General features: G+C 43.3%; 1 protein-coding gene across 1 annotated transcript; it reads left to right on the top strand.

The window, feature by feature from the left end:
• On the top strand, positions 1-27,520 carry LOC129546435 (uncharacterized). The gene is made up of 4 exons (XM_055411386.2): positions 1-123; positions 9,342-9,405; positions 12,648-12,774; positions 22,305-27,520. The coding sequence occupies exons 2-4, from the start codon at positions 9,391-9,393 to the stop codon at positions 24,257-24,259; spliced, it is 2,097 nt and encodes a 698-aa protein (XP_055267361.2). The 5' UTR covers positions 1-123; positions 9,342-9,390; the 3' UTR covers positions 24,260-27,520.
• The last annotated feature ends 256 nt before the right edge of the window (positions 27,521-27,776 follow it).

Here is a 27,776-nt window from a genome sequence, read left to right as displayed (position 1 = left end):
CCGCCCCCTGACGCCGTGGGTCCGCTAGGCCCCGCCCCCAGGCCGCTAGGCCGTTTCACCGAGCGTGCGCCTGGCGTCACGCACACCCGGAAGCGGAGAGCAGCGAGTGTACGTCTCAGCGCGGTAAGTTTGTCTTTCTAGTCAATCTTGCCCCTCGCAGTCTCTTTTCCTCAGCACCCCGGGCCTGACGGTCGCTGCTGAGTCTATATCCACACGCCCGCCCAACCACCCGCAGTAAATTCGGACGTCTCTGTGAGCGACTTTTGTTTTAAAGTCGCCGTGAAGCCTAGTCCCGCTTTCGGACCGTTGAGACGCTCCGTTTCGCACTCCTTTGCTGCTTAAAACCATTTACCGGCCTCACGGACCCCTCTGCCTTTCCTGCAGCGCATAAAACTCTCTTCAGCGAGGTGGTGTATTCGCTCCTCAGCCTCGCCCTGTCCCCGGTCCTGGGACTCTGGAGAGCCCGCCCCGCTCCTGAGACCCCTTCCTCCCCACCCGTCCTCACGTCTCCTCGTGCGGGTCCTCCTGCCCCTCAGGCCTTGCCTTCATAGCGACAGTTCCGCTGACCCCGTGTGGGGGTAGGTGACCTGAACCAGCCACGTGACACCCATGGTTTTCCCGTCCCAAATTCCACCTGCTGGAATGTGGCTCTTGCGGAAGCGGGGCTACTTAGTTTCCTACCCTGTAGTTAGTGGGCGAGGTGTGGTCACGAGAAGCAGAGACAGCAACTCCGAGAGAAGTAGTAAATGGAGAAAAGCATGAGGGAGAAGCGATGACAGTGAAGAGGATTGTGAGGAACTTGGAAGAGACAGCGACATGAAAGAGAATACCCCTTCGGTAGCGGCTGGCGAAAGGAGAGAAGTTTAGAAAAAACAGGATCTCTGAAGAGTTATAGGTGAGGAAAAAAGGGAGGTATTGTTCAGTCCGAGTTTTTGCAACCCCTGTGTCTTCCAGAGTTTGCTCAGATTCATGTCCGTTGAGTCCAGGGACGGTATCTCACCATCTCATCCTCTGCCGCCCCCTTCCATAGCATTCAAGGGAGAGGGGCTGTAAATCAGGGGTCCCAAAGAGGGCAGCAGTGGAGACACAGTTCACACAGACAGCCCGCAAATGGGATACAAGTGTTGGGACTTTGACTTACAGAGCAATATCCTGCTGGGAGACAAAGTGACTGGAGGAGCTGAGAAAGAAAGCAGGCTGAAAGGAAGCATAGCCTCTTGGGGGTGCTAGAGAGTTGTGATGAAGGGAGGGCAGAGATGGAGGAAGAAAGGCAGAAATATGGAGATTGAGGATCACCAGGGAGGTTGGAGAGAAAGCAACTTGACGGCGAACAGATGGCAGAGAGAGACCGGATGGGAGTCAGGGAAGAAGTAGGAGGACAGGGGCAGCAGGAGAACAGAGGGGAAGAGAAAGGGAGACGGAGAAATAGGAAAACAGATAAACCAATTGAAGTGGAAACAACTAGTGTGCAGGTCGGGGAGGGGACTAGATCCAGACGAGTGCTGAATTGGTTGGGTAAGAATTATTAAGTCGTGATACATTGATTTTTGGCTTTAAAATCTGGTAATTTTAAAACTTGTTTCCTTAAATTATACAGATGGGAATGAGAATTGCAAAACTTCTGTCTGTAAGGCGTGTGCATTTTGTAATTATTTGTATTAAAAGAGCATGCATGTGTAGAGCCTGTTGAGGTGGGGGCTGTGGTAGTGACTTGATTCTCTCAGGTGTGGGTCACCCTCTTCCCTGTTCCTGGTGTAGAGGTTATGTGAGAGAAGTGGGGCAAGAACTGACTGACTCTTACTATATGATACCTTTTCAAGGAACTTTAAACATGTTCTTTGTGATGGTTTTACTTTTAGTTTTCTCCTTCTTTTACATTTAATTCTTTTTTGTAGCTTGAGATAAAGATTTGTTCATTCAATAGCAACTTTCTTGTAAACAATTATTCACTTCTGAAATAAGATTTGGTGGCCTCCTGTAATTAATTCATGTCATTCTTTTCTAAATATGCTATATTCTCAACTGTTTTTTTTTATGCCTTGCACCAATATTCTTCAATGAAAAAATTTTAAGCTGATTCACTTTAGGTTTCTTTCACATTTTTTTGAGGCCTGTTCTCTGTCTCCTCTTTATGTTTTATTTGGAAACTTTTTTTGGTAACTAGTAAATAGTTATAGACTATTTTGATGAGTTCTTAGTAAGGATGTCAGCAATCTTTTATGTTAAGAGTCACATCTAATTTAAGCGGTTTGTCTGATACTCCATTTTCCTCTCTTTTATATGATCTGGTAACTAGTGAGCTATGAGTTAATCTGATGATGCTTCTTCAGGTCCAGAAGCTGAGCAACAGTGACCCCTGAAGTAATTGGCCAAGTTGAGTGTCTGACTGTGTGTGGCAGGTCTTCTTGGAGGGAGTGCCCAGTTTTATTCGAATTTTAAATGGACCTTAGTTTTCTAAAATGAAAAAGACGAACAGTAGGATGGAGGCAGGAACATAGGCTCAGAGCCTGAGGGGAAATCATGAGCCGTCTTCAGTGAATAAAGGTCAATGTGAAGTGACACCTCCCACCTCCACTGGCTTCCCCCTGTCCTCAGGGCAGCATCCTGACTCCTCAGGTCTCTGCCAGGGTCTCCAGCCTCATCCTGGGAGCCAACCCCGTTCTCATGGTCAGTCTGTCTTGGTCACATTCACTTAGTCCTTGTTCACAGACACCAAAACCTTCTCTGTCTTGGATCTTAGTTTCTATGCCTGCCTTTGGTCATTAATCACCATGGCTCTTGCTCTTTCTGTTCCTTCAGGTCTAGGCCAGAGAGGTCTCCCCATCTCCTTCTGATGTTCTCTGTCATATTAACCAGGTTTAGTGCCTCTGTATGGATCACCCTCATCAGAAATGCCCTTGTCCTTTGATTATTTGGAGTCGTTCTTGTTTTCCCTTCATTGACGTATGCACCATGTTCCTCTTCCTCCCAGGATGCTTGCAGCATCTCACTCTGGGGGTGAGGACTAGTGTTGCCCTAATGGTCCGGGAGCAAGCAACGAGAATGAAGACAGAACACGAAATCTGTTGCAAATGGGTCAGGGGACCTGCAGCCTCTATTGGACTGAGGTGCAGAGTCCACTCTGAGTCCAGCTTTTATTCCTAATTGCAGACAACAAGACTTTCTCAGATCTTATCTTTCTCAAGACACATGCTGTGTTAATCACGTACTTCTAAACGTCATGGACTACACCGACAGAGTCCAGATCTTCTTGTGTTTACCCCAGGTTGTTCCCTTCTGGGCTAGTCTCGGGAACAATTAGCAAGTCCGTAGGCAGCATTCATGCCTGCCAACCCATGTTCCAAGGCCCATACTTTCATGATCTCAGTCATACTCTCTTCTGGGTCTGCCCTTGGGGTTTGTAACAAGGTGATTTTCCTTAAGAAAAACATGAAAGATAATCATTAACATAGTTTCTTAGTATATGCTGTTTTTCCAGGTGTTATTTCTGTGGAATTTCTCAAGGCTGTGAAAGTACGTTATTAGGAATTCCCATACAGACTATGACTAGTTTGGACTCAATCCTCAGGGGAGACAGAGGGGACAGGGTAGGTGGTGATGATTCCCGTATCTGTTCTGGACATTTCAACTCTTTGACCCCATGTGGACACTTGATTCCTAAAAAGCAAAAGATGTTCAGTTCAGTCGCTCAGTCATGTCTGACTCTTTACGACCCCATGGACTGCAGCATGCCAGGCCGGTCCATCACCAACTCCCTGAGTCTACTCAGACTCATGTCTATTGAGTCAGTGACCCCATCCAACCATCTCATCCTCTGTTGTCCACTTTTCCTCCCGCCTTCAACTTTTCCCAGCATCAGGGTCTTTTCTAATGAGTCACTTCTTCACATCAGGTAGCCAAAGTATTGGAGTTTCAGTTTCAACATCAGTCCTTCCAATGAATATTCAGGACTGATTTCCATTAGGATAGACTGGTTGGAGCTCCTTGCAGTGCAAGGGACTCTCGAGTCTTCTCCAACGCCACAGTTCAAAAGCATCAATTCTCTGCCGCTCAGCTTTCTTAATAGTCCAGCTGTCACATCCATACACGACTACTGGAAAAACCATAGCTTTGAAGAGACGGACCTTTGTTGGCAAAGTAATGTCTCTGCTTTATAATATGCTGTCTAGGTTGGTCATAACTTTTCTTCCAGGGAGCAAGCATCTTTTAATTTCATGGCTGCAGTCACCATCTGCAGTAATTTTGGAGCCCAGAAAAATAAAGTCTTGTCACTGTTTCCCCATCTATTTGCCATGAAGTAATGGAACCAGATGCCATTATCTTAGTTTTCTGAATGTTGAGTTATAAGCCAACTTTTTCACTCACCTCTTTCAGTGTTATCAAAAGGCTCTTTAGTTGTTCGCTTTCTACCATAAGGGTGGTGTCATCTGCATATCTGAGGTTATTGATATTTCTCCTGGCAGTCTTGATTCCAGCTTGTGCTTCATCCAGCCCAGCATTTCTTATGATGTATTCTGCATGTAAGTTAAATAAGCAGGGTGACAATATACAGTTTCCACATACTCCTTTTCCTATTTGGAACCAGTCTGTTGTTCCAGTTTGTTGTGGTCCACACAATCAAAGGCTTTGGCATAGTCAATAAAGCAGAAACAGATGTTTTCCTGGAACTCTGTTGCTTTTTCGATGATCCAGCGGATGATGGCAATTTGATCTCTGGTTCCTCTGCCTTTTCTAAATCCAGCTTGAACATCTGGACGTTCACAGCTCACATACTGTTGAAGCCTGACTTGGAGAATTTTGAGCATCACTTTGCTAGCGTGTGAGATGAGGGCAATTATGCAGTAGTTTGAGCATTCTTTGGTGTTGCCTTTCTTTGGGATTGGAATGAAAACAGACCTCTTCCAGTCTTGTGGCCACTGCTGAGTTTTCCAAATTTGCTGGCATGTTGAGTGCAGCACTTCCACAGCATCATCTTTTAGGATTTGAAATAGCTCAACTGGAATTCCACACCTCCACTAGCTTTGTTCCTGAGGCCCACTTGACTTCTCATTCCAGGATGTCTGGCTCTAGGTTCAGTGATGACACCATGGTGATTATCTGGGTCATGAAGATCTTTTTTTCTATAGTTCTTCTATGTATTCTTGACACCTCTTTTTAATATCTTCTGCTTCTGTTAGGTCCATACCATTTCTGTCCTTGATTGTGCCCATCTTTGCATGAAAAGTTGCCTTGATATCTCTCATTTTCTTGAAGAGTTCTTTAGTCTTTCCCATTTTATTGTTTTCCTCTATTTCTTTGCATTGATCAGTGAGGAAGGCTTTCTTATCTCTCCTCGCCATTCTTTTGAACTCTGTATTCAAATAGGTATATCTTTCCTTTTCCCCTTTGCCTTTCGCTTCTCTTCTTTTCTCAGCTATTTGTAAGGCCTCCCCAGACAACCATTTTGCTTTTTTGCATTTCTTTTTCTTGTGGATGGTCTTGAACACTGCCTTCTGTACAGTGTCACAAACCTCCATCCATAGTTCATCAGGCACTCTATCAGATCTAATCCCTTGAATCTATTTTTCCCTTCCACTGTATAATCATAAGGGATTTGATTTAGGTCATACCTGAATGGTCTAGTGATTTTCCCTACTTTCTTCAATTTAAGTCTGAATTTTGTAATAAGGAGTTCATGATCTGAGCCACAGTCAGCTCCTGGTCTTGTTTTTGCTGACTGTATAGAGCTTCTCCATTTTTGGCTGCAGAGAATATAATCAATCTGATTTCAGTATTGACCATCTGGTGATATCCATGTGTAGAGTCTTCTCTTGTGTTGTTGGAAGAAGGTGTCTGTGGACACTTAATTCCTCAAAAGCAAAAGATGTGGGGAGTCCTAAAAAGCCCAACAGGTGTAGTGTCTTGAGGTGTCCCCATGTTTTAGTCTGCTGTGTCACTGCCTAGCTGCAGCCCCCACGTCTTCTAACTTCTGTCCATCCAGGGACCAGTTGCCATCTTGGACAGCAGCTTTGCCTTCCAGCAGTTCATCTGCTCAGAGCAGGGGATGATGAGTTTACTGTGTTTGGAGTGGCCAGAAGGTTTGGAAGTTAAGTACATATAAAGGAGACACCTCCCTATCCCCCAACCCCCTCAATGAGCTGGGGTATCTACCAGTTAGCTGTGAGCACAGAGAAGAGGAGCCAGTGAGATGGGACCTCTCTCTTTGTGACTTCTTTACCAACCATCCCTCAACTGCATAATGTCCACAGTTGCTCTCAGGTTTTCCCAAGAGCAACAGCTTCTTTGTCTCCATACTAAGTGCCCAGGGTTTGTGGATTTGCAGCTAGGGTGCATTTTTGTTGTGATGCCCATGCCCAGTGGTCTCTGCTCTTTTTTTTTTTTTTAATTAAAAAAAAAATTTTTTTTGGCTGCATTGGGTCTTCATTGCTGAGGTGGGTTTTCTCTAGTTGCAGTGAGCAGGGGCTACTCTAGTTGCGGTGTGCAGGCTTCTCATCGCAGTGGCTTTTTGTTGCAGAGCATGGGTTCTAGGGCAGGCAGGCTTCAGTAGTTGTGGCTTTCAGGCTTAAATGCCCCACAGCATGTGGAATCTTCCCCGGGCCAGGAATGGAACCTGTGTCCCCTGCATTGGCAGGCAGGTTCCTAACCACTGAACCACCAGGGAAGTCCTGGTCTTAGCTCTTTAGCCCTGTTATTCAGCCATGCTTGGAGAAGAGGGAGAAAAATGGGGGAAAGTTAAGGGGAGCTTGTCAGTAGCAACAGTGGGCCCCTGGATGAAATGAATAAATGATGTGTGTGTGTGAGAGAGAGAGAGATAGGCATAGTTGTGGGATCACGGGGTGTGTGAAACTGTTGACAAAGGTGTTTTTAATTCTGGCTGGAGGACCTGGATGTGGGCTCATGGCTAATGGTGGGCTTCATGGAATGGTGGACATACCATAGTGTCTTAGCTCAGTTTCCCAGGGACACAGATGCTGTGACTGAGGTTTGCATGTCTGGGTTTGGGAAACTCATATTCACACCTGTGGAGGAAAACTGGCTGGGGTCACTGTGACTGATAAGAAAATATCTTGAGTCTGGTTTGTGTTTGAGCGTCTTGTGTTTATTCCATCGTAAACGCAGGAGTTGTTAAGTCTTGGAACCTTCTTGGGATTGCATAGCAGGATAGGTGGATTATTACTGGGATCTGGGGAGTGTGTTGGACCAGATGGAGGTTTGGAAGTTTCTTTTGGCCTCAAAGGGGAAACAGTTGGTCCAGGGCTTTGGTGGTGAGAGATTTCGCTAGGGAGGGGCCGTCGAATCGCATGATGTAGGGAAGGATTTGTTCCTAGAATCCAAGGGCCATCAGTTCCACAGCAACCTGTACTACACAGACTTGTTCTGGACGTTCAGTAAGGAGGTTGCCCAATGATTAAAAACAGAACATGCATAGGATCTTGCAATGTCACCTCTGATTATATATCCAAGAGAAGTAAATCAAAATTTTTTAAAATGTTTATGTATTTGGCTTCGCCTGCGTCCTGCAGGATCTTTGGTTTTGGTGCACAGACTCTCTGGTTGTGGTGCTCGGGCTTGGTTGCTCTGCCGCCTGTGGGATCTTAGTTCCCCCACCAGCGACTGAACCCATATCCCTTGCATACCCAGGCAGGTTCTTAACCACTGAACAATAAGAAAGAAAAGAGCCACAAAACAACTGTTATTTCTGAGTCTCCAGAAGCAAAAGAGGTCACTGCCCATGACCCCTGCCCACAGCACCACCAGTGGGGCCGACTGGGGTCAGATATCCTCAGCTTCCTTCTGGCCTTAACCACTAATCCATGCCTACCTTTACCCACATTTAAGGGACCAGCTCGCACACCCTTTTTTGAGAGGAGCAAGGGCACCTACTTCTTTTTGGTGCTCTGCTTTAATGCGGCTGCTGCTGCTGCTAAGTCACTTAAGTCGTGTCCAACTCTGTGTGACCCCATAGACGGCAGCCCACCAGGCTCCCCCATCCCTGGGATTCTCTAGGCAAGAACACTGGAGTGGGTTGCCATTTCAGGCCCAATAAGCCGTACCTGAATTTCTCCTCTGGTCTCTTAACTATTTCTGTTGATTAAAGAGCCCAAGGATCCAGGCTGATAAATGTAAGTTTAAATGTAAGTTTAAGTCAGTGTTAGTCACTCAGTCGTGTCGGACTCTTTGCCACTCCATGGATTGTAACCTCCAGGTTCCTTGTCCATGGAATTCTCCAGACAAGAATACTGGAATGGGCTGCCATTCATTTCTCTGGGGGGTCTTCCTGACCCACGTGTCGACCCGGGTCTCCTGCATTGCCGGCAGATTCTTAACCATCTGAGCTACCAGGGAAGTCCTGATTGATAATATACACACAGGCTATCACACACACATATATATAATGACATTATGCACCCATAAAAATGGAGATATTTGTCACTTGGGACAACTTGGAAGAATGTAGAGAGTATTATGCTACGTAAATTAAGACAGACAAGGAAAGACTGATATTATATGTGCTCGCTTATATGTGGAATCTAAAAAAAGTGAAACTCACTAGTGCCAGACAGTGGGATGGTGGTTATCTGGGGCTGGGAGGTGGGGAGGATGGGGAGATACTGGTCAAAAGGTTGAGTTGTAAAATGAGTGCGTCCTGGGGAGGTGTGTGCCGCACGCTGCCCGTAGTTAATCCTATTCTGTTACTGCATGCTGGGAATTTGTCAGGAGAGTACGTCATCAGTGTTGTCACCACACACAGAACATGGGAATTTGGAGGTGATGGATGTGTTGGTTAGTGGATTGTGATAAATATTTCACAGTGTATACGTGTCACATGGTGTATGGTATGTATACACATAACCCTTTCATCAATCAGTTCTCCCCCATCAGACACGCTCCTCAGGTTCTCATGTGGGGCTCGCCCCAGGAATCTGCACAGAGCCGCAGATGATTCTGGTCTGGATCCTGCATTGAGCACCAGGGCTGTTAGCCTCCACTTCTGAGACTGAGATCAGGCCCTGGGGGAGGGAAGGGCGCTCTGCTCTGAGTGGGGCTGGACCAGGGCCTGCTGTGTGACCTGAAGGGGATCGTGGGGTGAGTGGCGGTGCCCCCTGCTGCTGTGTGCATAAGGCCTCACCAGGAGGGGAGTGTGATCCAAGGAAACTGTGGGAAAGTCCCGTGTTGGTCTCTGTGCAGGAGTTGCCTGTCCTGAGTCCCTCCTGAGACAGTGGGCACAGAGGACTGTCTGTTCCACACGGTGAGGGCTTCCCTGAGTGTATGGTTGGGGCTCAGGAAGGGGGTGTGTTGACTCTAAGCATTAAACAGCATGTTTTCTGCTATCATGATAGACCTCTGAAGACTTGTGTTGCCTGAGGAAGCCCAGAAAAGGAGTCGGGCATGGCTCTTTCTCAGGTAAGGTCATAGTCAGTCTGTCCTTCCTGAATTGCCCTTCTCTGGACTCGCTAATCATGTCTGACTCTGAAGTGTCCTGTCTGACTCCTGTACATGCGCACTCAACTGGGGCCTTCCCTCAGCGTCTGTCATCTCCACTTAGATCCCGTCTCCCCATGACCCGGTGACCTGGCCCTTGTGAGGAGGCTCCCCTGGGTGCTGTCCTGGGCAGAGCTTCTCACCCATGGGTTGGAGACGGGGGTCTCAGGGCTGTTAGGCAACAGGGATTGCTTAGGTCCCGTCCGGATGCCCTGTCTGCTCTCTGTCAACCAGGGTAAAGAAGCTGCACCTGGAGTCGGGTTTGTATGCACAGCATGTGGTCAAATCTGGAAAAGGAACTAACCAGGAGAAATTAGTTCTCACTTTTTATAGTACATTTAAAACTAAACGAGGACCTCCTTGAAAATCGTAGTGTTTCGGAATAGAATGGAAAGATCAGAAAAAGACCTCAGGGCTGGAGAGTGTTTCATTACTTCATCTCATTTAAACTATGAAATCAAGTTTATTAATTTCTTTTTTCTTTCTTTTTTGGCTGCACAGTGTAGCTTGAAGGGTCTTAGTTCTCAGAGTAGCAGTTCAACCCGAGCCCTTCAGTGGAAGTGTGGGATCTTAACCACTGGACCACCAGGGAATTCCCCAACTTTACTAATCATAATTTAATATTTTATTATTGGAATAAAATAGTAAACTCTAAGTTTTGTTAATAACTTTATACCTAAAATTAATAATAAAATCACATTATTATTTTTTAAATATATTTATTTGCTATACTGACTCTTCATTGCTGTAATGGCTTTTATCTAATTCTGATGAGTGGTGGCTACTCTCTAGTTTCAGTGTGCAGGCTTCTCATTGCTGTGGCTTCTCTTGTCTTGCAGCTCAGGCTCTAGAGTGCTGGCTTCAGTAGTTTCACCTCCTGGGCTCTGGAGCTCTGGCCCAGAAATTGAGCCTCACGGGCTTAGTTGCCCCTCAGCATGTGAGATCTTACCGGACCATGCAACAACCTGTGTTTCTTACATTGGTCAGTGGACTCTTTACCACTGAGCCACCGGGGACGCCTTCATATTGTTTTTAAATACAGGTATTTTATACAGATTGGCGTTAAAGTATTTTGTGTATTATTTTCTGCTTGTACTACTTTTTTTGTTTTTAATAGTATAAGATAATATTGAGGACTTCTCTGGTGATACAGTGGATAGCAATGTGTCTGCCAATGTAGGGTACACAGGTTCCTTCCCAATTCCTGGAAGATGCCACAGAGCAACTAAGCCCATGCCCAAAACTTCTGAGGCTATTCTCTGGAGCCCGGAATCCTTAACTGCTGAAGCCTGCATGCTTGAGCGTCTCTTCCAAAACAAGAGAAGCCACTGCAGTGAGAAGCCTGGGCACTGCAGGCACAACTCCATGCAGTGCAGCCACAGCTAGAGAGCGCTGGGTCACAGCAACGAAGGCCCAGCATAAACAAACCAAATAAGCTGTAAAAAGGAAATAGACTGTTAACAAACTTACTGAATCAAACTTACATTTGATTCACTTTTAATGTCCCCAAGATGCCAAAGTACACATGAATAGGAGAAGGGAATGGCCACCTACTCCAGTTTTCTTGCCTGGAGAATCCCATGGACAGAAGAGCCTGGCAGGCTACAGTCCATGGGGGTCCCAAAGATTCTGACATGACTGAGCCAACTGAACAACCTCCTCACATAGCAGAGTGAGTGCTGAAAACAAACCTAAATCTCTAACTTTCCTCCTGCAGATTCTTAAGTGACGTCCAGTTGCTTTTGAAATAACGCCCTCAATTTATAGACCTTGCAGAAGTCAGCCTCTACCTGGCATCCCCTTGTCTTCTTTCCCTACATTGCAGTCACACTGGCTGGTTTTCTGTTCAGTAAATATCTTCCTGCATCAGAGCCGGCACTCAGGCTCTTCTCTCTGCTTACAAAACTCTTCCTATTTCCTGCCTTGCCAATCCTAAGTGTTTCTTCCTCACAGAGACCTTGTCTTATTTATCGATGTAGGTCAAGACTTCCTGTTGAATCTTCCCTTAGCCCCAGGCCTGTTTCACAGCACATGTAACAATAGTAATGTTAAAATTATGGATGTAATTGGCCGGCTGGCTGCTGGATTGTAAGCTCTGTCATGTTCACTGCTGTACTTCCAGTTCGGGACACAAGAGTTGATGCTCACTAAATTTTGATTGAACGAAAGAAAAAAATAAAGACAGCTGTTCTTGTTTCAATCAATTGTGTGTTTCCATGTGCATGCATGAGTGCATGGATATGTAACTCCATGATTTTATTACAAAACCGTCTCACAAATATGGTTTATGCTTAGAGCAGTTGCAGTTGTATCTTAAGTGTGTGATCCATGGCCTTTAATATTTTCTACCTCATCACATGAATAATGTAAATAGTAGTCAGATTATTGACATTGTGTGGGTTGGGGGCTAGAGGGGGTGACCCTGTACGGTGACCATTTATGCTGTTCCATTGCACTTCAGCTCCCTTGAACTTGTTTCAGGTGTGCTCAGGGAACTCTCTGTGGATGGTCTTTTATACTGTTACTTCACTCTTTGATTCCTTAGATTCAGTTGTCTCTCGCGACCACCTGAGCTCAGGTGCTGTTGCCTCGTTTCTTAACTGTTTGATCGGAGCTACTGATTAGAGTGACAGAGTTTTCTCCCCAGTAAGATGGACAATCTTTCTCTACTGTTGCTGTTATGTTGATGACAAGTTCATATGTGTAAAGTCTTTAGAGTAATGCTTAGTGTGTATGAAGTGTCGAGACACCTCTCGCCAGTGTGATGATGACATCATCATCACAATCTGTGTTCTTTTAAAGCCACTGTGGAATTTGTCATCTCTGAAGACAGCAGTCTTGCTGTAGCTCATTAAATAGTGAATGTCACTCAGTGTGTCGAACATAACACTTCTGCATCAACAACCCACTGTTGATTGTAATTTGTATATTTTTCATGTCTTGTCCACACCCATGATGAATTCATGTTGATTGGAGGATATCATCATCTTATGAAAAAACAGGAAATTAAATTAGGGACCAACAGTTTGCTCCATATAGATTTGCATGGATCTATCAGAATATTACTTCAGCTGAATTGACCTTACCTATCTCACTTCTTCTCCTTTTCTGTGAAAATAAGAATCCTCCTCAGGGCCCGTTGGTGAGATGTGTTTTCATTTCAGACACAATTGACCTTCAAGGATGTGTTCATAGATTTCACTCCCGAGGAGTGGGAGTGCCTGGACCCTGCCCAGAGGACCTTATACAAGGACATGATGGTGGAGACCCTCAGGAACCTGCTGTCTGTGGGTGAGGATCACTTCGCTCTGAAGTGGGGATCTGCCCTGGGGTACCTCTGCATTTTCCCTCTGTGTCTCTTGGGAATCCCTTTTTTTCTTGACTGAGCTGAAAGCCTTGTTGACTCTCACATGTAAGGCTTCATGATTGGCATCAAGAGTTCAAACTTGTCTTTCGTTCTGCTGACCTGCCCAGTGTGTGATACACAAGGACTTTTTCCAGAGCTCAAGTGTTTATAAAGCTGATTTCAAACTTTGAAATATCCAGTTGCCTGACTTATACCCCTGTGTTCTTGGTTCAGTAACTCTTGGAAAGGAACTAGATACCTGATACATACTATACTGTTCCCTATGCATTCAGAAGGAGGCAAATAGTAATTTGTGAAATAGTTTTCTGTCCATCTGTAATGTCCTTACTTCTTGACTGACAAAAGAGCCGGGATTCTCCACCTGCCAATGCAGGAGACACAGGTTCAATCCCTGGTCTGGAAGATCCCACATGTCACAGAGCAGCTAAGCCCATGGTCCAGAACTACTAAAGCAGCACTCTAGAGCCTGGAAGCTGCAATGACTGAGCCCACATGGGAGAACTACTGAAGCCTGTGCACCCAGGAGAAGCCAAGCAAATGAGAAGCCCAGGCACCCAGGAGAAGCCACAGCAAGTGAGGAGCATGACCACTGCAACTAGAGCGTAGCCCCTACTTGCCTAACTTGGGGAAAAGTCCAAGCAGCAGCAATCAATTACTCCAGCCAAAATAAGTGAATAAACAAAATTATAAAAGATAGCAATTGCATTTATTTTTAAAAAAAGAAAGTTTGGATTCTGGAAGCCTAGTATATGACATTTCTTCTGAGCAATAATTTCTGATTCTGACCTAAATCATAACTCTATTTTTGTAGCACGAGAAAGATTGTGGAGAATGAGGTGCTAATAGCAGAAAATCAGATGAGTGGGAAAGGATCAACAGTGTGATCCCAGGTCAGCTGTCACAAGGACAGAGAGGAAACAACACCATTCATCGTGTTTGGGAAACTCTTGAAGTGCGAGAGTTCTGTAAGAAAACAGATATTTAGTGTGTGAACTCTCACAGGAGATTTTTCTTCTCTCCAACTTCCTGCTCTGTTCTTTGACATGTGAAATGTACATCACCCTCCAGTGGTGCTGTAGAGCCCACAGAGAGAAAGGCAAGGCCTTTTGGGTTTTTTTGTGGCTGTTCTGGGTCTATTTCCTGTATGGCCATTTCTGTATTTGAGACAAGTGGGGGCTACTCTGCTTGCAGGGTGCATGGCTTCTCATTACGATGGCTTCTTTTCTTGTGGAGCACCACAACACTAGGCACACACGCTCCAGTAGTTTCACTACACAGGCTCAGTATTTGTCCTTCATCAGCTTAGTTGCTCCCTGGCATGTGAGATCTTCCCAGAACAAGGATCGAACCCATGTCTCCCACAACAGCAAGCTAACTTTTTACCATGTGGTCACCAGGGCGTTAGGGAAATTAAATAAATAGTCCTGTTCCGGCTTCAAGACAAAGCAGTGCGTTCCTCTGTGCTTGTCTCCAGCCTGCCCGGACACACCCTGACTGTGAGTACCTTGACTGCCTGCTCTGAGTGCAGGGCTTGCAGCACCATAGATAAGTCAGGACACAAATCTTGAGATTGTTCACCCTTGAGATTGTTCAAAGAGGCTCTGACCAACCCAGCCCCAGGCTTAGGAACATCCAAGTTTCATAAGACAAAACAAACACCATTAAGATGAAACCAGAGCTAATGTTTGCTCACAGATTGTTGACATCAGTTTGCATCCTGGGATGATAAGCAGGAACCCCAAACTGCAATGTTAAAGCCTCACCCAGGGAGTGGACACACTGCCTGGGACCTTTACCCAATTGAGACTCCAGATGTGCTGTGTCCTGGGACTTCCAGGGCTGTTCCAGTCTGGATGTTGCTCAGAAGCCAATTTCGTGATGTATCCTCTGCTGTTTCTATTTCCTTGTCCTTTCAGTTCAGTTCAGTTCAGTCGCTCAATCATGTCCGACTCCTTGCGACCCCATGAACCACAACATGCCAGGCCTCCCTGTCCATCACCAACTTTCGGAGTTTACCCAAACTCATGTCCATTGAGTCGGTGATTCCATCCAACCATCTCATCCTCTTTCCTCGCCTTCTCCTCCTGCCCTCAATCTTAACCAGCATCAGGGTCTTTTCAAAGGAGTCAGCTCTTTGTATCAGGTGGCCAAAGTACTGGAGCTTCAGCTTCAACATCAGTCCTTCCAATGAACACCTAGGGCTGATCTCCTTTAGGATGGACTGGTTGGATTAGTATATTGAAAGTCAACTAGATAATTCTCTAATAAATATTGGGATATTTATTTGTATAGAACGAGTGGCCTATTTTCTTAACAAATCCTTGGAACCTGAAATGAAAGTGAAAACTTTTGGCAAGGCATTAATTGGCGCTGTGAGCAGGATTTGTGAGACAAAACACCACTCTTTAGGAACCAAGAGATTAAGGTTGATGACGTTTTTATTCCCAGATGGGAAGATTCACCTCATTACTCGTTAGCTAATACATGGGACATCTTATCTGGATTGTGTGAGAATTGGAACAGTAAATTAAAAAGGGTTGAAACCTTAGAAGTTACTGAATGTTCGTGACTCTTGCCCCTTGAGAAAGGGTAAGAATCTGCCCTGCTGGATGAGAGGCTGGATCCTTCTCTCTCCTACCATGAGGTACATAAAGCAAACTTAAAACTGTCTTAGAGAAGTTCCTGGAAAAATAATTACGCGATTAGTGAGGATGTTTTTCCATATTACAGTGGCAAAATTATATTTTGGCTGATCAAATCCTTACTTTTTAAGTTGGCTCTCTATTGAGCCGGCCCACAGCTCCAGTAGTGTCCCCCACTGCCCTTTCTCTCCATTCTCTGTCCTATTGTGGCCTTTCACCCCTCCCAACCCCTCTGTCTCCCTCTCCATCAGCTCCATCCCTTCTAACTTCCCCTGTCTCTCGGGGGAGGATGAACCCAGCTTCCCCCACTCCTGCCCCCCACTCTAGGAAGTTTCTTTACCCCTTCAGAATCTTCTGAACAATCCCAAGATTCCCATCTCCCCAGAGGGACATTTCAAGGTTTTTATCAGCCCATCTGCCCTTGTTTTCACAGTCAATTTGAGCACTATTTGATCTGTATTTTAGCTACAAAACTATGACTATAGAAAGGAAAGGTAAGTTGTTTGAAATAGGATGGCTGTGCTATTCTCCAGACTCTGGAGAAAATCGGTTAAAATGAAATTTTTTTTCTTTTTTCTCTTTGAAAGTTCACAACCGGTTCTTTTTGCATATGGAGTTAAAAGTAACTAACTCGTAGAGACAGCTAGCCTAGAAAAAAGCTTAAAGTTAACCTTAACCTTTACCAAGGCATCCCAGATGACTCTAATGGTACAGAATATGCCTGCACGTGTGGGAAAGGTAGATTTGATCCCTGGTTTAGGAAGATCCTCTGGAGGAGGGAATAGCAACCCACCAGAGTGTTCTTGCCTGGAGAGTCCCATGGAAAGAGAAGCCTGGCGGGATACAGTCCATGGGATCACAGATAGTCGGGTGTAACTGAAGCAGCTTAGCACAACACGCAACCTTTACCAAGTCCTTGAAATACATAACCCACTTTGCCTGAGGCCTCAACCTTGGGCAAATTAGAATTTCAAACCAAGGGGAAAGAGAAAAGTCAAAGAGACATTTTAAATCTCAAGCAGAAAACTGTGGTCTCTGTCCATCTGTCTGTCTGGATTTATGCATGTCTCACTGTGTCTTTGGTTTTGGATAATACTGCTGAGGTTAGTTTGTAAGTGAGATCTAATTCACTTGGCTTTAAAAAAGAAAAAGTAAGCACTTACAAATCAAACAGTTACGAGAAATAACCTAAATGAATTTCAGATGCACATGAACTGGGAAATATTCAACATTAAATATCTAGTAAAAACGTTTGTTTGCTCATCTAAGTAAGACATGAGTTGAGTCATCAAACTGTGTAATGCTTTTATTGTATTACACTGATTACTGAGAATTCAATCCCTGCATCGGAAAGATCCCTGGAGAAGTAAACGGCAACCCACTGAAGTATTTTTTCCTGGAGGATCCCATGGATGGAGGAGCTGGCAGGCTACAGTCCATGGGTTTGCAAAGAGTCGTACATGCCTGAAGCGACTTAGCACATACATAGGCACTGATTACTGATAATTTCCTCTCATAGAGAAACTAAAGGGATTTTGGACTGTTAATAAATATGTTTGCTGCTACCCTGAGATGTTCTCCATAAGAAAGCAAATGTTTTTAGAAGTTATCACTGGTATTTATGGTCACCATTCTACAAAATGCTAATATAAAGGACAGTTCATGGTTGCTTAAGGAAAGTAAGATCCGTGTTTTTAGTAACAAAAGGTATGAGCAGTGAAATTGATTTTGGATGCTTATAGCAGTGAGTGGGAGCGAGCAAAGCTGGAAGCAGTTCTTAATTTCCCAGATCGAGACTCCTAACCCCTGGACCACAGGAGCCAACATTTAGGGCTCAGGTCCCTAGTCTGGCCTGCCTAGTCAAGAACAAATTCAGAAGATGAGGCAGAAGATAAAGAGTAAAGGAAAAAGTTTATTGAAATGAAAAGTACACGCAGCAAAGCACATGGGCAACCTCAGAGAGAGAGAGACACCTTTGGGAAGTGTGAATTCTTTACAAAAGGGCAGTTTTCCAGGTCTTCATCTTCTCTCAGGCCAATCACCTTGTTTATTCACCCTGGTTAATTTGTCTCAGGACCCTCCCTGGAGTGTGCATGCACACCTTAGCCAAGTTGGATCTCAAAGTGAAGGCTTCTGGGAGGAGCAAGGCTTATTATGGCCTGTAATTATCCTGTGAGTTTTGACTCCAAGCAGCCTTTCTGGGCATGTGTAGTGTCTCCCTTAACAAACAGGGTTTTTTCCTTTCTTTCCTTGCCATAATTATTCCCCGGGATTAGAGAATGACTGTCTATTTACCCTGTTTTTGTTGGGTGTAAATTCCTCAACTGGAGCCCTCGTATCTCTTATCTCAGGGAATGCAAAGGGGAAGATGACAACATTCAAGATATTTAACATGGAGCCCGTCAGTCTTCTACCAGAAAATAACATTTTTTTTAGGGAGAAAGAAAGTAGGTCTGACTTACAGGTGGCTGTTTCTAAATGAAGAAAATGATTTAATTAGAAAAAAAAAAAGAGTTTTTATGCAAAGTGGACCTCCAAGAAAAGGGGTCCCAAAAGTCAAAGTCTTTATATGATCTGGAACAATCTGTCATTTGACTCCTGTCAATGTTGTTGCTTGACTGTGGGAAGCATGTGATGAGGTGTTTCAAAGGGATCTGTTTCCTCTTTGTCCCCCTTCTATGCTGGATTCCATCGGATGCCTGCTTTTTGGTCCATGTGAAACAGTGCTGACACCTCCAGCGATTATTTCGGACCCAACCTGGTTCTCTTGCTATTTGCTACACTTGGGAGACCTCATTGGAAGAAGGGAAAGACTGGCAGCTCTTCGATTGCATTTGGTGTCTCAGATCCTACACAGAGCTGCCTTCAACCTGTCTTCCTGTTCAGAGCCCTCAGCTGTTCCTGTTGTTACTTCTTTTGCCACATCCTTCAGGGGTGTGTGTAACCAGAAAGTGGTTTGGATCTTCTGTGATTGTAACTCAGGAAACCTGTAAGGACAGTGGATATTGAGGTCCTCTCTTAGACAGGACCTGAATTGATACCTTGTTGGTGCCTTGGAAATGATTTCCAAGAGGGGTGGCTGAGTAACACAGTTACACAGATCAGTTCTTGTGTCTAATCTGAAGTTTCCTTTTTACACTCCTGGAGTTCGCTGTAACTTTTTGTCCTCTGTTCTGCCCAAGTGGGCGCTGGTGGTTCAGAGCATGTATGAATCTGTAAGTCTCGGTTTCAGTCCTGCTTTTGCACATTTGCTTTCATGTCCATGGAGTTGTGTACAAGAACCCTGTGAATCCACTACCTTTGTTTGTAAAATTGAGGTAATTAGTGCTGTCAGCTGGCATAGAATGTTTGCCTGTTTTACAGAAAAGGTCAGAAGTTACTTTTTTTTTTTTGCCTTACCATGTGGCAGGTGGTATCTTATTTCCCCATTCTTGGATTGAATCTGTGCCCCCTCCAGTGTATTTGTGTAGTCCTGCAAGGAGATCCAACCAGTCCATTCTAAAGGAGATCAATCCTGGGTGTTCATTGGAAGGACTGATGCTAAAGCTGAAACTTCAATACTTTGGCCACCTCATGCAATGAGTTGACTCACTGGAAAAGACTCTGATGCTGGTAAGGATTGGGGGCGGGAGAAGAAGGGGATGACAGAGAATGAGATGGCTGGATGGCATCACCGACGCGATGGACATGAGTTTGGGTGAACTCCAGGAGTTGGTGATGTACAGGGAGGCCTGGCGTGCTGTGATTCATGGGGTTGCAAAGAGTCGGACACTACTGAGCGACTGAACTGAACTGAACTGAAAGCATCACTACGAACAAAGCTAGTGGAGGTGATGGAATTCCAGTTGAGCTATTTCAAATCCTGAAAGATGATGCTGTGAAAGTGCTGCACTCAATAGGCCAGCAAATTTGGAAAACTCAGCAGTGGCCACAGGACTGGAAAAGGTCAGTCTTCATTCCAATCCCAAAGAAAGGCAATGCCAAAGAATGCTCAAACTACCGCTCAATTGCACTCATCTCATACGCTAGTAAAGTCATGCTCAAAGTTCTCCAAGCCAGGCTTTAGCAATATGTGAACCATGAACTTCCAGATGTTCAAGCAGGTTTTAGAAAAGGCAGAGGCACCAGAGATCAAATTGCCAACATCCGCTGGATCATGGAAAAAGCAAGAGAGTTCCAGAAAAACATCTATTTCTGCTTCATTGACTATGCCAAAGCCTTTGACTGTGTGGATCACAACAAACTGTGGAAACTTCTGAAAGAGATGGGAATCCCAAACCACCTGACCTGCCTCTTGAGAAATCTGTATGCAGGTCAGGAAGCAACAGTTAGAACTGGACATGGAACAACAGACTGGTTCCAAATAGGAAAAGGAGTACGTCAAGGTTGTATATTGTCACCCTGCTTATTTAACTTATATGCAGAGTACATCATGAGGAATGCTGGGCTGGAAGCAGTGCAAGCTGGAATCAAGATTGCCGGGAGAAATATCAATAACCTCAGATATGCAGATGACACCACCCTTATGGCAGAAAGTGAAGAGGAACTAGAAAGCCTCTTGATGAAAGTGAAAGAGGAGAGTGAAAAGGTTGGCTTGAAGCTCAACATTCAGAAAATGAAGATCATGGCATCTGGTCCCATCACTTCATGGGAAATAGATGGGGAAACAGTCGAAACAGTGTCAGACTTTATTTTTTGGGCTCCAAAATCACTGCGGATGCTGATTGCAGCCATGAAATTAAAAGACGCTTACTCCTTGGAAGGAAAGTTATGACCAACCTAGATAGCATATTAAAAAGCAGAGACATTAGTTTGCCAACAAAGGTCCGTCTAGTCAAGGCTGTGGTTTTTCCGGTGGTCATGTATGGATGTGAGAGTTGGACTGTGAAGAAAGCTGAGCATTGAAGAATTGATGCTTTTTGAACTGTAGTGCTTCAGAAGACTCTTGAGAGTCCCTTGGACTGCAAGGAGATCCAAACATTCCATTCTAAAGGAGATCAATCCTGGGTGTTCATTGGAAGGACTGATGCTAAAGCTGAAACTCCGATACTTTGGCCACCTCATGCGACGAGCTGACTCACTGGAAAAGACTCTGATGCTGGGAAAGATTGGGGGCTGGAGGAGAAGGGGACGACAGAGAATGAGATGGCTGGATGGCATCACCGACTCAATGGACATGAGTTTGAGTGAACTCCGGGAATTGGTGATGGACAGGGAGGCCTGGCGTGCTGTGATTCATGGGGTTGCAAAGAGTCGGATATGACTGAGAGACTGAACTGAACAACTGGACCACCAGGGAATTTGCCTCAAAGATTACTTTTGCTTAAAGAGTATATTTACTTCCCGTCTTGCTTATGGTGACATCTCTTTGTCTACTTTGCATCTTGTAGGTTTTTATTTTACTTTTCATTTTTTGAGTGTTGTCTCTGACTCTAGTTAATATGTTTCAAATAATACTCATTTTTTTATAGCAATACATTACATTAAAATTAAAAAATTTTTTTTTGGTTGCACTGAGTCTTTGTTTCTTCAGGGGCTTTTCACTGCTTGTGGCAAGCAAGAGCTACTCTCTAGTTGCAGTGCATGTACTTGTCATTCTTATTCCTTCTCTTGTTGCAATGTGTGGGCTCTATGCCTGTGCTCAGGAGTTGTGACTCCCGAACTCTGGAACACGGAGTTGTGGCCTACAGGTTTAGTTGCTCCAGGGTATGTAGGAACTTCCCGGATAAGGGATGGAACCCTTGTGCCCTACGTTAATTACCAGGTGGATTCTTTACTTCTGAGCCACAAGGAAGGTCCCAAAGCTTGTTCCTTGACATATATCTTGGAACCAAGGAACTGAGTAAGTTAAAGTTACTGTATAGATAGGGAATTGCTGTACTGTTCTTTAAGTAGAGAATGTTTCATTTATTAATTTCTTGTTATTTAAAGATGATGGTCTTTATGTATTACACACTGTAACTGACATGAACCACTTGTCAATGTCATAAAATGCCCATACGTCTATCTACAGATAGATTTATAAGAGGTTTTTAGACAAGTTTTTTTTTTTTTTTACATTATTGTAGGGAATTCCCTGAACAGTTGTCAGCTGCCATTTATGTTTTCCATTATTCGTTAAAGTGCTTCCTTTGGATTATTTACCATTACAGTTTATTGCCTGTTAATAAATACTCGCTCAGTCGATCGTTCTGTCTGACTCTTTGTGATCTCATAGACAGTAGCCTGCTAAGCTCCTCATCCGTGGAAATTTTTTTAAGGCAAGAATAGTTCAGTGGGTGCCATTTCCTCCTCCAGGGGATCTTCTCCACCTTGGGATTGAAACTCCCTCTCCTGTGTCTCCTGCATTGGCAGGTTAATTCTTTACCACCAAGTCACCTATGTAGCCCTGTCTGCCCTTTACCGATTACTTATGTATAAGTATGCATAAAGTGTGCAATATACTATTTGTTCTTCTCAATTATGAGACATTAGTATGTTTCCTACCAAGTAGAATGAGCTTAGAGGTCATGGTGCAAAAAATACCCTTTTCTTTGAGAACTGACATGAGTTTGGATAAAATGAATATGTTTTGAGTGTATCTTTGAAGCTAGGCTACCCTAAAACTAGTTTGGATCACATGTGATTGCTTTTTCATTTTTAAAGAGTTCTATTTGTTGAGCATTTCAAATATTTTAAGATCATCATTGGGAAGATGCATAATTCTGTTCAGGATGGGTATGACTTTTGGTATAATACCATGTATTCAGAATAAGACAATTTATTTATACATTATAATTGATAGAATACATATGGTGTTTTATGTCTTATAGATGTGTCTCAGATACATATGATCAAGAACTTACAGGCAAGAGGAAACAGTGCTAAAGAAGAAATTTTTCAAAGAGTGGTGTTTGGAAGATCCAAAAGCCATGAAATCAAAGATTTTTTCCTCAGGAAGATACAAGAAAATATGCATGGTTTTGAGTCTCTGTGGACAGATGATAAAAGAAATGACAGAGGAACCTCTATATCCCACAGCAAAATTCTCACCGATAGAAGAGATCATTATAGTAGAAGTGATGCAGGAAATAAGCCGGTTGAATGGCATGGATCAAGCTTTCAAGATCAGTTGCAGATACTTGAATCTGAAGGGACAGTTTCTGAATGTAGTCAGGTTGTGGCGAATATCAACAGTAGTGCCTCAGGTTTACCTCTTCAGAGAACTCGTAGTGTCCATAAAGGCAATCCTCATAAACATGAGAGTGCTTTTATGCATCCCTCAGAACTGGCACCAGACCAGGAAACACACAAGAAAAAAACTTACAGTTGTAGTGAGTGTAACATAACTTTTCTTCAGGACTCAGAACTCACTAGACATCAAAGAATCCATACAGGAAGAAAAGCATATCAATGTAACATATGTTGTAAGGCTTTTAATGATAAATCGACCCTTGTAGTTCATCAGAGAAATCATACTGGAGAGAAACCATATAAATGTGATGTATGTGGCCACTGCTTTAAACAACATACGCACCTTCAACATCATCGGCGAGTTCATACTGGAGAGAAACCATATAAATGTGATGTGTGTGGAAAGGCCTTTAGTCGAAAAGCAAGGCGTACAGTTCATCAGACCCTTCATACTGGAGAGAAACCGTATACATGTGAAGTATGTGGCCGTGGCTATACTCGAAAGTCACACCTTGGAATTCATTGGAGAGTTCATACCGGAGAGAAACCATATAAATGTGATGTGTGTGGCAAGGCCTTTAGTGTAAATGCAAGGCTTGTAGTTCATCGGAGAGTTCATACTGGAGAGAAACCATATAAATGTGATGTGTGTGGCAAGGCCTTTAGTGTAAATGCAAGGCTTGTAGTTCATCGGAGAGTTCATACTGGAGAGAAACCATATAAATGTGATGTGTGTGGAAAGACCTTTAGTCGAAAAGCAAGGCATACAGTTCATCAGACCCGTCATACTGGAGAGAAGCCATATATATGTGAAGTATGTGGCTGTGGCTATACTCAAAAGTCAATATTTTTAAATCATCAGAGAATTCATACCAAAGAGAAACCGTATAAATGTGATGTATGTGGCAAGGCCTTTAGTGTAAATGCAAGGCTTGTCGTTCATCGGAGAGTACATACTGGAGAGAAACCATATGAATGTGATGTGTGTGGAAAGACCTTTAGTCGAAAAGCAAGGCATACAGTTCATCAGACCCTTCATACTGGAGAGAAGCCATATATATGTGAAGTATGTGGCCGTGGCTATACTCGAAAGTCAGTACTTGTAATTCATTGGAGAATGCATACCGGAGAGAAACCATATAAATGTGATCTCTGTGGCAAGGCCTTTAGTCTAAATTCAAGGCTTGTAGTTCATCGGAGAGTACATACTGGAGAGAAACCATATAAATGTGATGTGTGTGGAAAGGCCTTTAATCAAAAAGCAAGGTGTACAGTTCATCAGACCCTTCATACTGGAGAGAAACCATATACATGTGAAGAATGTGGCCGTGGCTATACTCAAAAGTCAAAACTTGTAATTCATTGGAGAATTCATACTGGAGAGAAGCCATATAAATGTGATGTGTGTGGCAAGGCCTTTAGTGTAAATGCAAGGCTTGTAGTTCATCAGAGAGTTCATACTGGAGAGAAACCATTTAAATGTGATATGTGTGGAAAAGCCTTTAGTCGAAATTCAGGCCTTGTAGTTCATCGGAGAGTTCATACTGGGGAGAAACCGTGTAAATGTGATGTATGTGGACAGGCCTTTCATTGAAGTTCAATCCTTGTAATTCATCGGAGAACTCATACTGGAGAGAAACCTTACAAATATAACAATTGGGACAAACATTTTAGTGCACAGTCATCCTTAAATTGCCATCAGGCAGTTCATGCCAGAGGAAAAGTGTAGAAATGTAATTTATGTGGCAAAGTTTTCAGTTGCAGGTCTTTGCAGTTCATTGGAAACATATTGGAGAGAAACCATATAAATAATGATCTGTGCGGCAAGGCCTTTATTCAAATGGCAAACCTTGCATTTCATCAGAGAATTCATACTGGAGAGAAACCGTGTAAATGTGTTGTGTGTGGCTGATGCTTTACTGGAAACCCACAGCTTGAAATTCATCAGAGAATTCATACTGGAGAGAAACCATATAAATGTGATCTCAGTGGCAAGGCCTTTAAATGCAAACCTTGCAGTTTATTGGAGAATTCTTACTGGAGAGAAACCTTACAAACATAACCATTCTGACAAGTGTTTTACTGCACAGCTAGCCTCACCATCATGCAGTTCATACAGGAGAGACAACATAGAAATGTGATGTATGTGGGCAGTGCTTGAAATGACCATCTAAGAAAGCAGATAATTCATAGTGGAGAAAAATGTTACAAATATAACAATTATGAGAAACATTTTAGTGTAGATGTAATGGCAAAGCCATTAGAGTTCAGGCCTTATAATTAATCAAAGAATTCATACTGTATAGAAACCATACAAATGAAAGAAATATGGTAAAGCTTCTAGTGCATGTTCAGCTTCAACTGACCGTTGGGCAGTTCATACAGGAGGGAAACCACATAAATGGAATTTATATGACAAACCCTTCAGTCATTAAGTATATCAACTTTTTGACCCTCAGAAAAGTCAAACTAGAGGAAACCTCACGAATGTGGTAGGTGGGGCAAAGCTTTGGTTCTGTGTTCAGATGTAACTAACCATCACGTAATTAATTCTGAATGGAAATCTTACCCACATAGTGCATGTGGTGAGTCTTTTGGAAGGTATTCAGTTATTTACAAAACATGAGAAAATTCATACTGGAGAGAATCCATACATTTAGAGCACTGTCCATCCCTCCTTGAAGGAAATCATGTAAATATACTGTGTGCGGACAGGGCTTCAATAACAGGTCTCATCTTTCCCATCAGCAGAGAATTAATAATGCAGAGACAAAAATGTAAGAGTGTGGCAAATCCTTCGGGTGGCATTCAGGCCTCAAAAGATGACAGCAATCCTAAGTCAGGATTCAGTAAAGAAGTCATTCAGGAGAGAGAGCTTACAAGTGACATGAGTGTGTAAAACCTTTACCTGGGGCTCACATTGCACTAGCCATCAGATGATTCATACTAGAGAGAACCTTACCAGTGTACAGAATATAGCAAGACTTTTAGGTACTGCCTTATACTCAGGATTCACCAAATACTTTATACTTTGGCAGTTTTATACTTTATGCTTTATGGAAGTTTTCAGTTACTGCTCACTCTTTAGGTGTGTAAGTATATATATCCTAGAGTTAAACCACACAAATGTAATATTTGTGGGAAGGATTTTACCAAACATCCAAGTTCAGGAACATTCTGGAGCAGTGCTCAAATGCAATGGGAATGGGAAAATTTTCACCTTGAGTTGACGTGTTAGACAAAACTCCATAGTGAAGAGGTGTCTTGGAAATGGACAAGCAAGGACTTTCTGGAGGGTTCAGAGTACACTAGACTTCAGAATATATGTCTTTCCGAGAAACCACACAAAAGTAATGTGCACACTGAAGCTTTAACTCAAATATCAAAACTGGAACGTGAGAGGATATATATGGAGAGCAAACTTGAACAGGTAATGAATATTGTGTAGTCTCTTCCGTGAAATTTTCACACCATGGGCATAATGAGGTGATTCATGCATGTCAGAAACTACACTATACCGAATTTGGAAACATGTTTAAGAAAACAGTATTTCCTCAAGATTCCCCCTAAAATTCATATTGGAGAGAATCCTTACAATTGTAATGAATTTGGCCATCTTTTGTGACACTTCTTACACCAGATCACAGAAGAGATCATTCATTTGAGGAATAAATAATTCAGTTCTCCAGCACTAACCTTAGGATTATTACTGCAGAATCATTAAGTATGGTGAAATTTAATCACATGTGTGGAACTGGCCCATTATCTTCAGTGTGTGTTTAATTACTTGAATTTTCTTGAGAACATCACATTATTGTTCTTTATGACGTTTCCTGAAAGTTTTAAATTCTTATAACTTTCTTAGAGACTTTCATGACGGTCTCTGCAAAGAAATCAGTAAGATGAAGGGGCTGACTTCATTAGTTGTGGTTCATTTATATCCATCTATCCTGGTAAAACAGGGACACTAAGATATCAAATTCAATGGTGTGTGAATTAGGATCAGCGAGGGACAGAGAATTATGTATAACCATGGCATGACTCAGCATGCTCATTATGTTCAGGGTGCCCTTCTGTACACAGGTCAGCGTGGTTATAGGACTGAATGCTCTACCATCTGACCATGCAAAGAGCAGGCTAGACATTGAGGGACTTGGGCTTTTCGTGGAGGGGAGTTGACAGGTTACTGGGGACTGATTGTGTGGGAGAAATAGTACCAAGGAAATGGTGGTCCTTTTCTCCCTTAACTAGCAATTGCTGTTGTGTGTAATGGAAACTTATTCTTGGAAGTTGAAGAGAGAAATTTTCTTGAAAAATGTCAATCAAAAGAACCAGAAAGAGGATGGGTGTGTTTCTGCTTCATCATTTTCTGCTGCCATTTACAATGTGCCTCTGTTTTATTCAGAATGTATCATGTCTTGTGCTCTAATAAAATTTGTATCATTTTTCCATAACTCTGAATGGATCATGTTTCTTCCACAACACAGGTTTCATCCACCTCAGTACTTCATAACAGAAACTAGCAATGCGCCAAAGACTCTGAAGGCTGAAAGAATCTCTGAGAATTTCTTTGCATGGTGAAATCAAATAGACAATTTTGGGATTATATACTAACAATACAAACCTGAGTTATTTTCTCCACACTTTGTCCATAGCAGAGCAATTATAGATTCTGGCCCTGTAAAACCTACCGTCAGTTTATATGTGCACTATATGATATTTCCCAATGTTATCTTTTGTGCCCAAATAAAACTAAAAGTATGTGCCTGATTTACATGAAGTGAAAATAGGAATAATAAACATGCCAAAATTAGGAAATAAAAAACTTTGGAAATAAGGGTAAAAGTGACGTGTCTTCGTGTCTTTTGGAGCTTGGAGCATTCTGAAAAAAAATTTTTTTTTGCTTACTTACTGTTGGCTGAATAATTGTGGCTCATGGAGTCAGGAGCTCTACAGCATATGGGAATTTCCCAGACCAGGAATTATCAGTCCCTTGTCTATTGCATTGGCAGGCGAATTCCTTACTGCTGAGCCACCAGGGAAGCCCTGGAAATAATTTAGAAGGCACACTATATGATGGGAACTTTTGTTTGCTAAACTAGAAATTTCAT

This window comes from Moschus berezovskii, chromosome 22 (assembly GCF_049115385.1).
Source record: "Moschus berezovskii isolate FMDL1 chromosome 22, NW_MosBer_1.0, whole genome shotgun sequence".
In the NCBI taxonomy this organism is placed as follows: Eukaryota; Metazoa; Chordata; class Mammalia; order Artiodactyla; family Moschidae; genus Moschus; species Moschus berezovskii.
The sequence above is the reverse complement of the archived record's forward strand: the minus strand, read 5'-3'. Positions and strand labels throughout refer to the sequence as shown.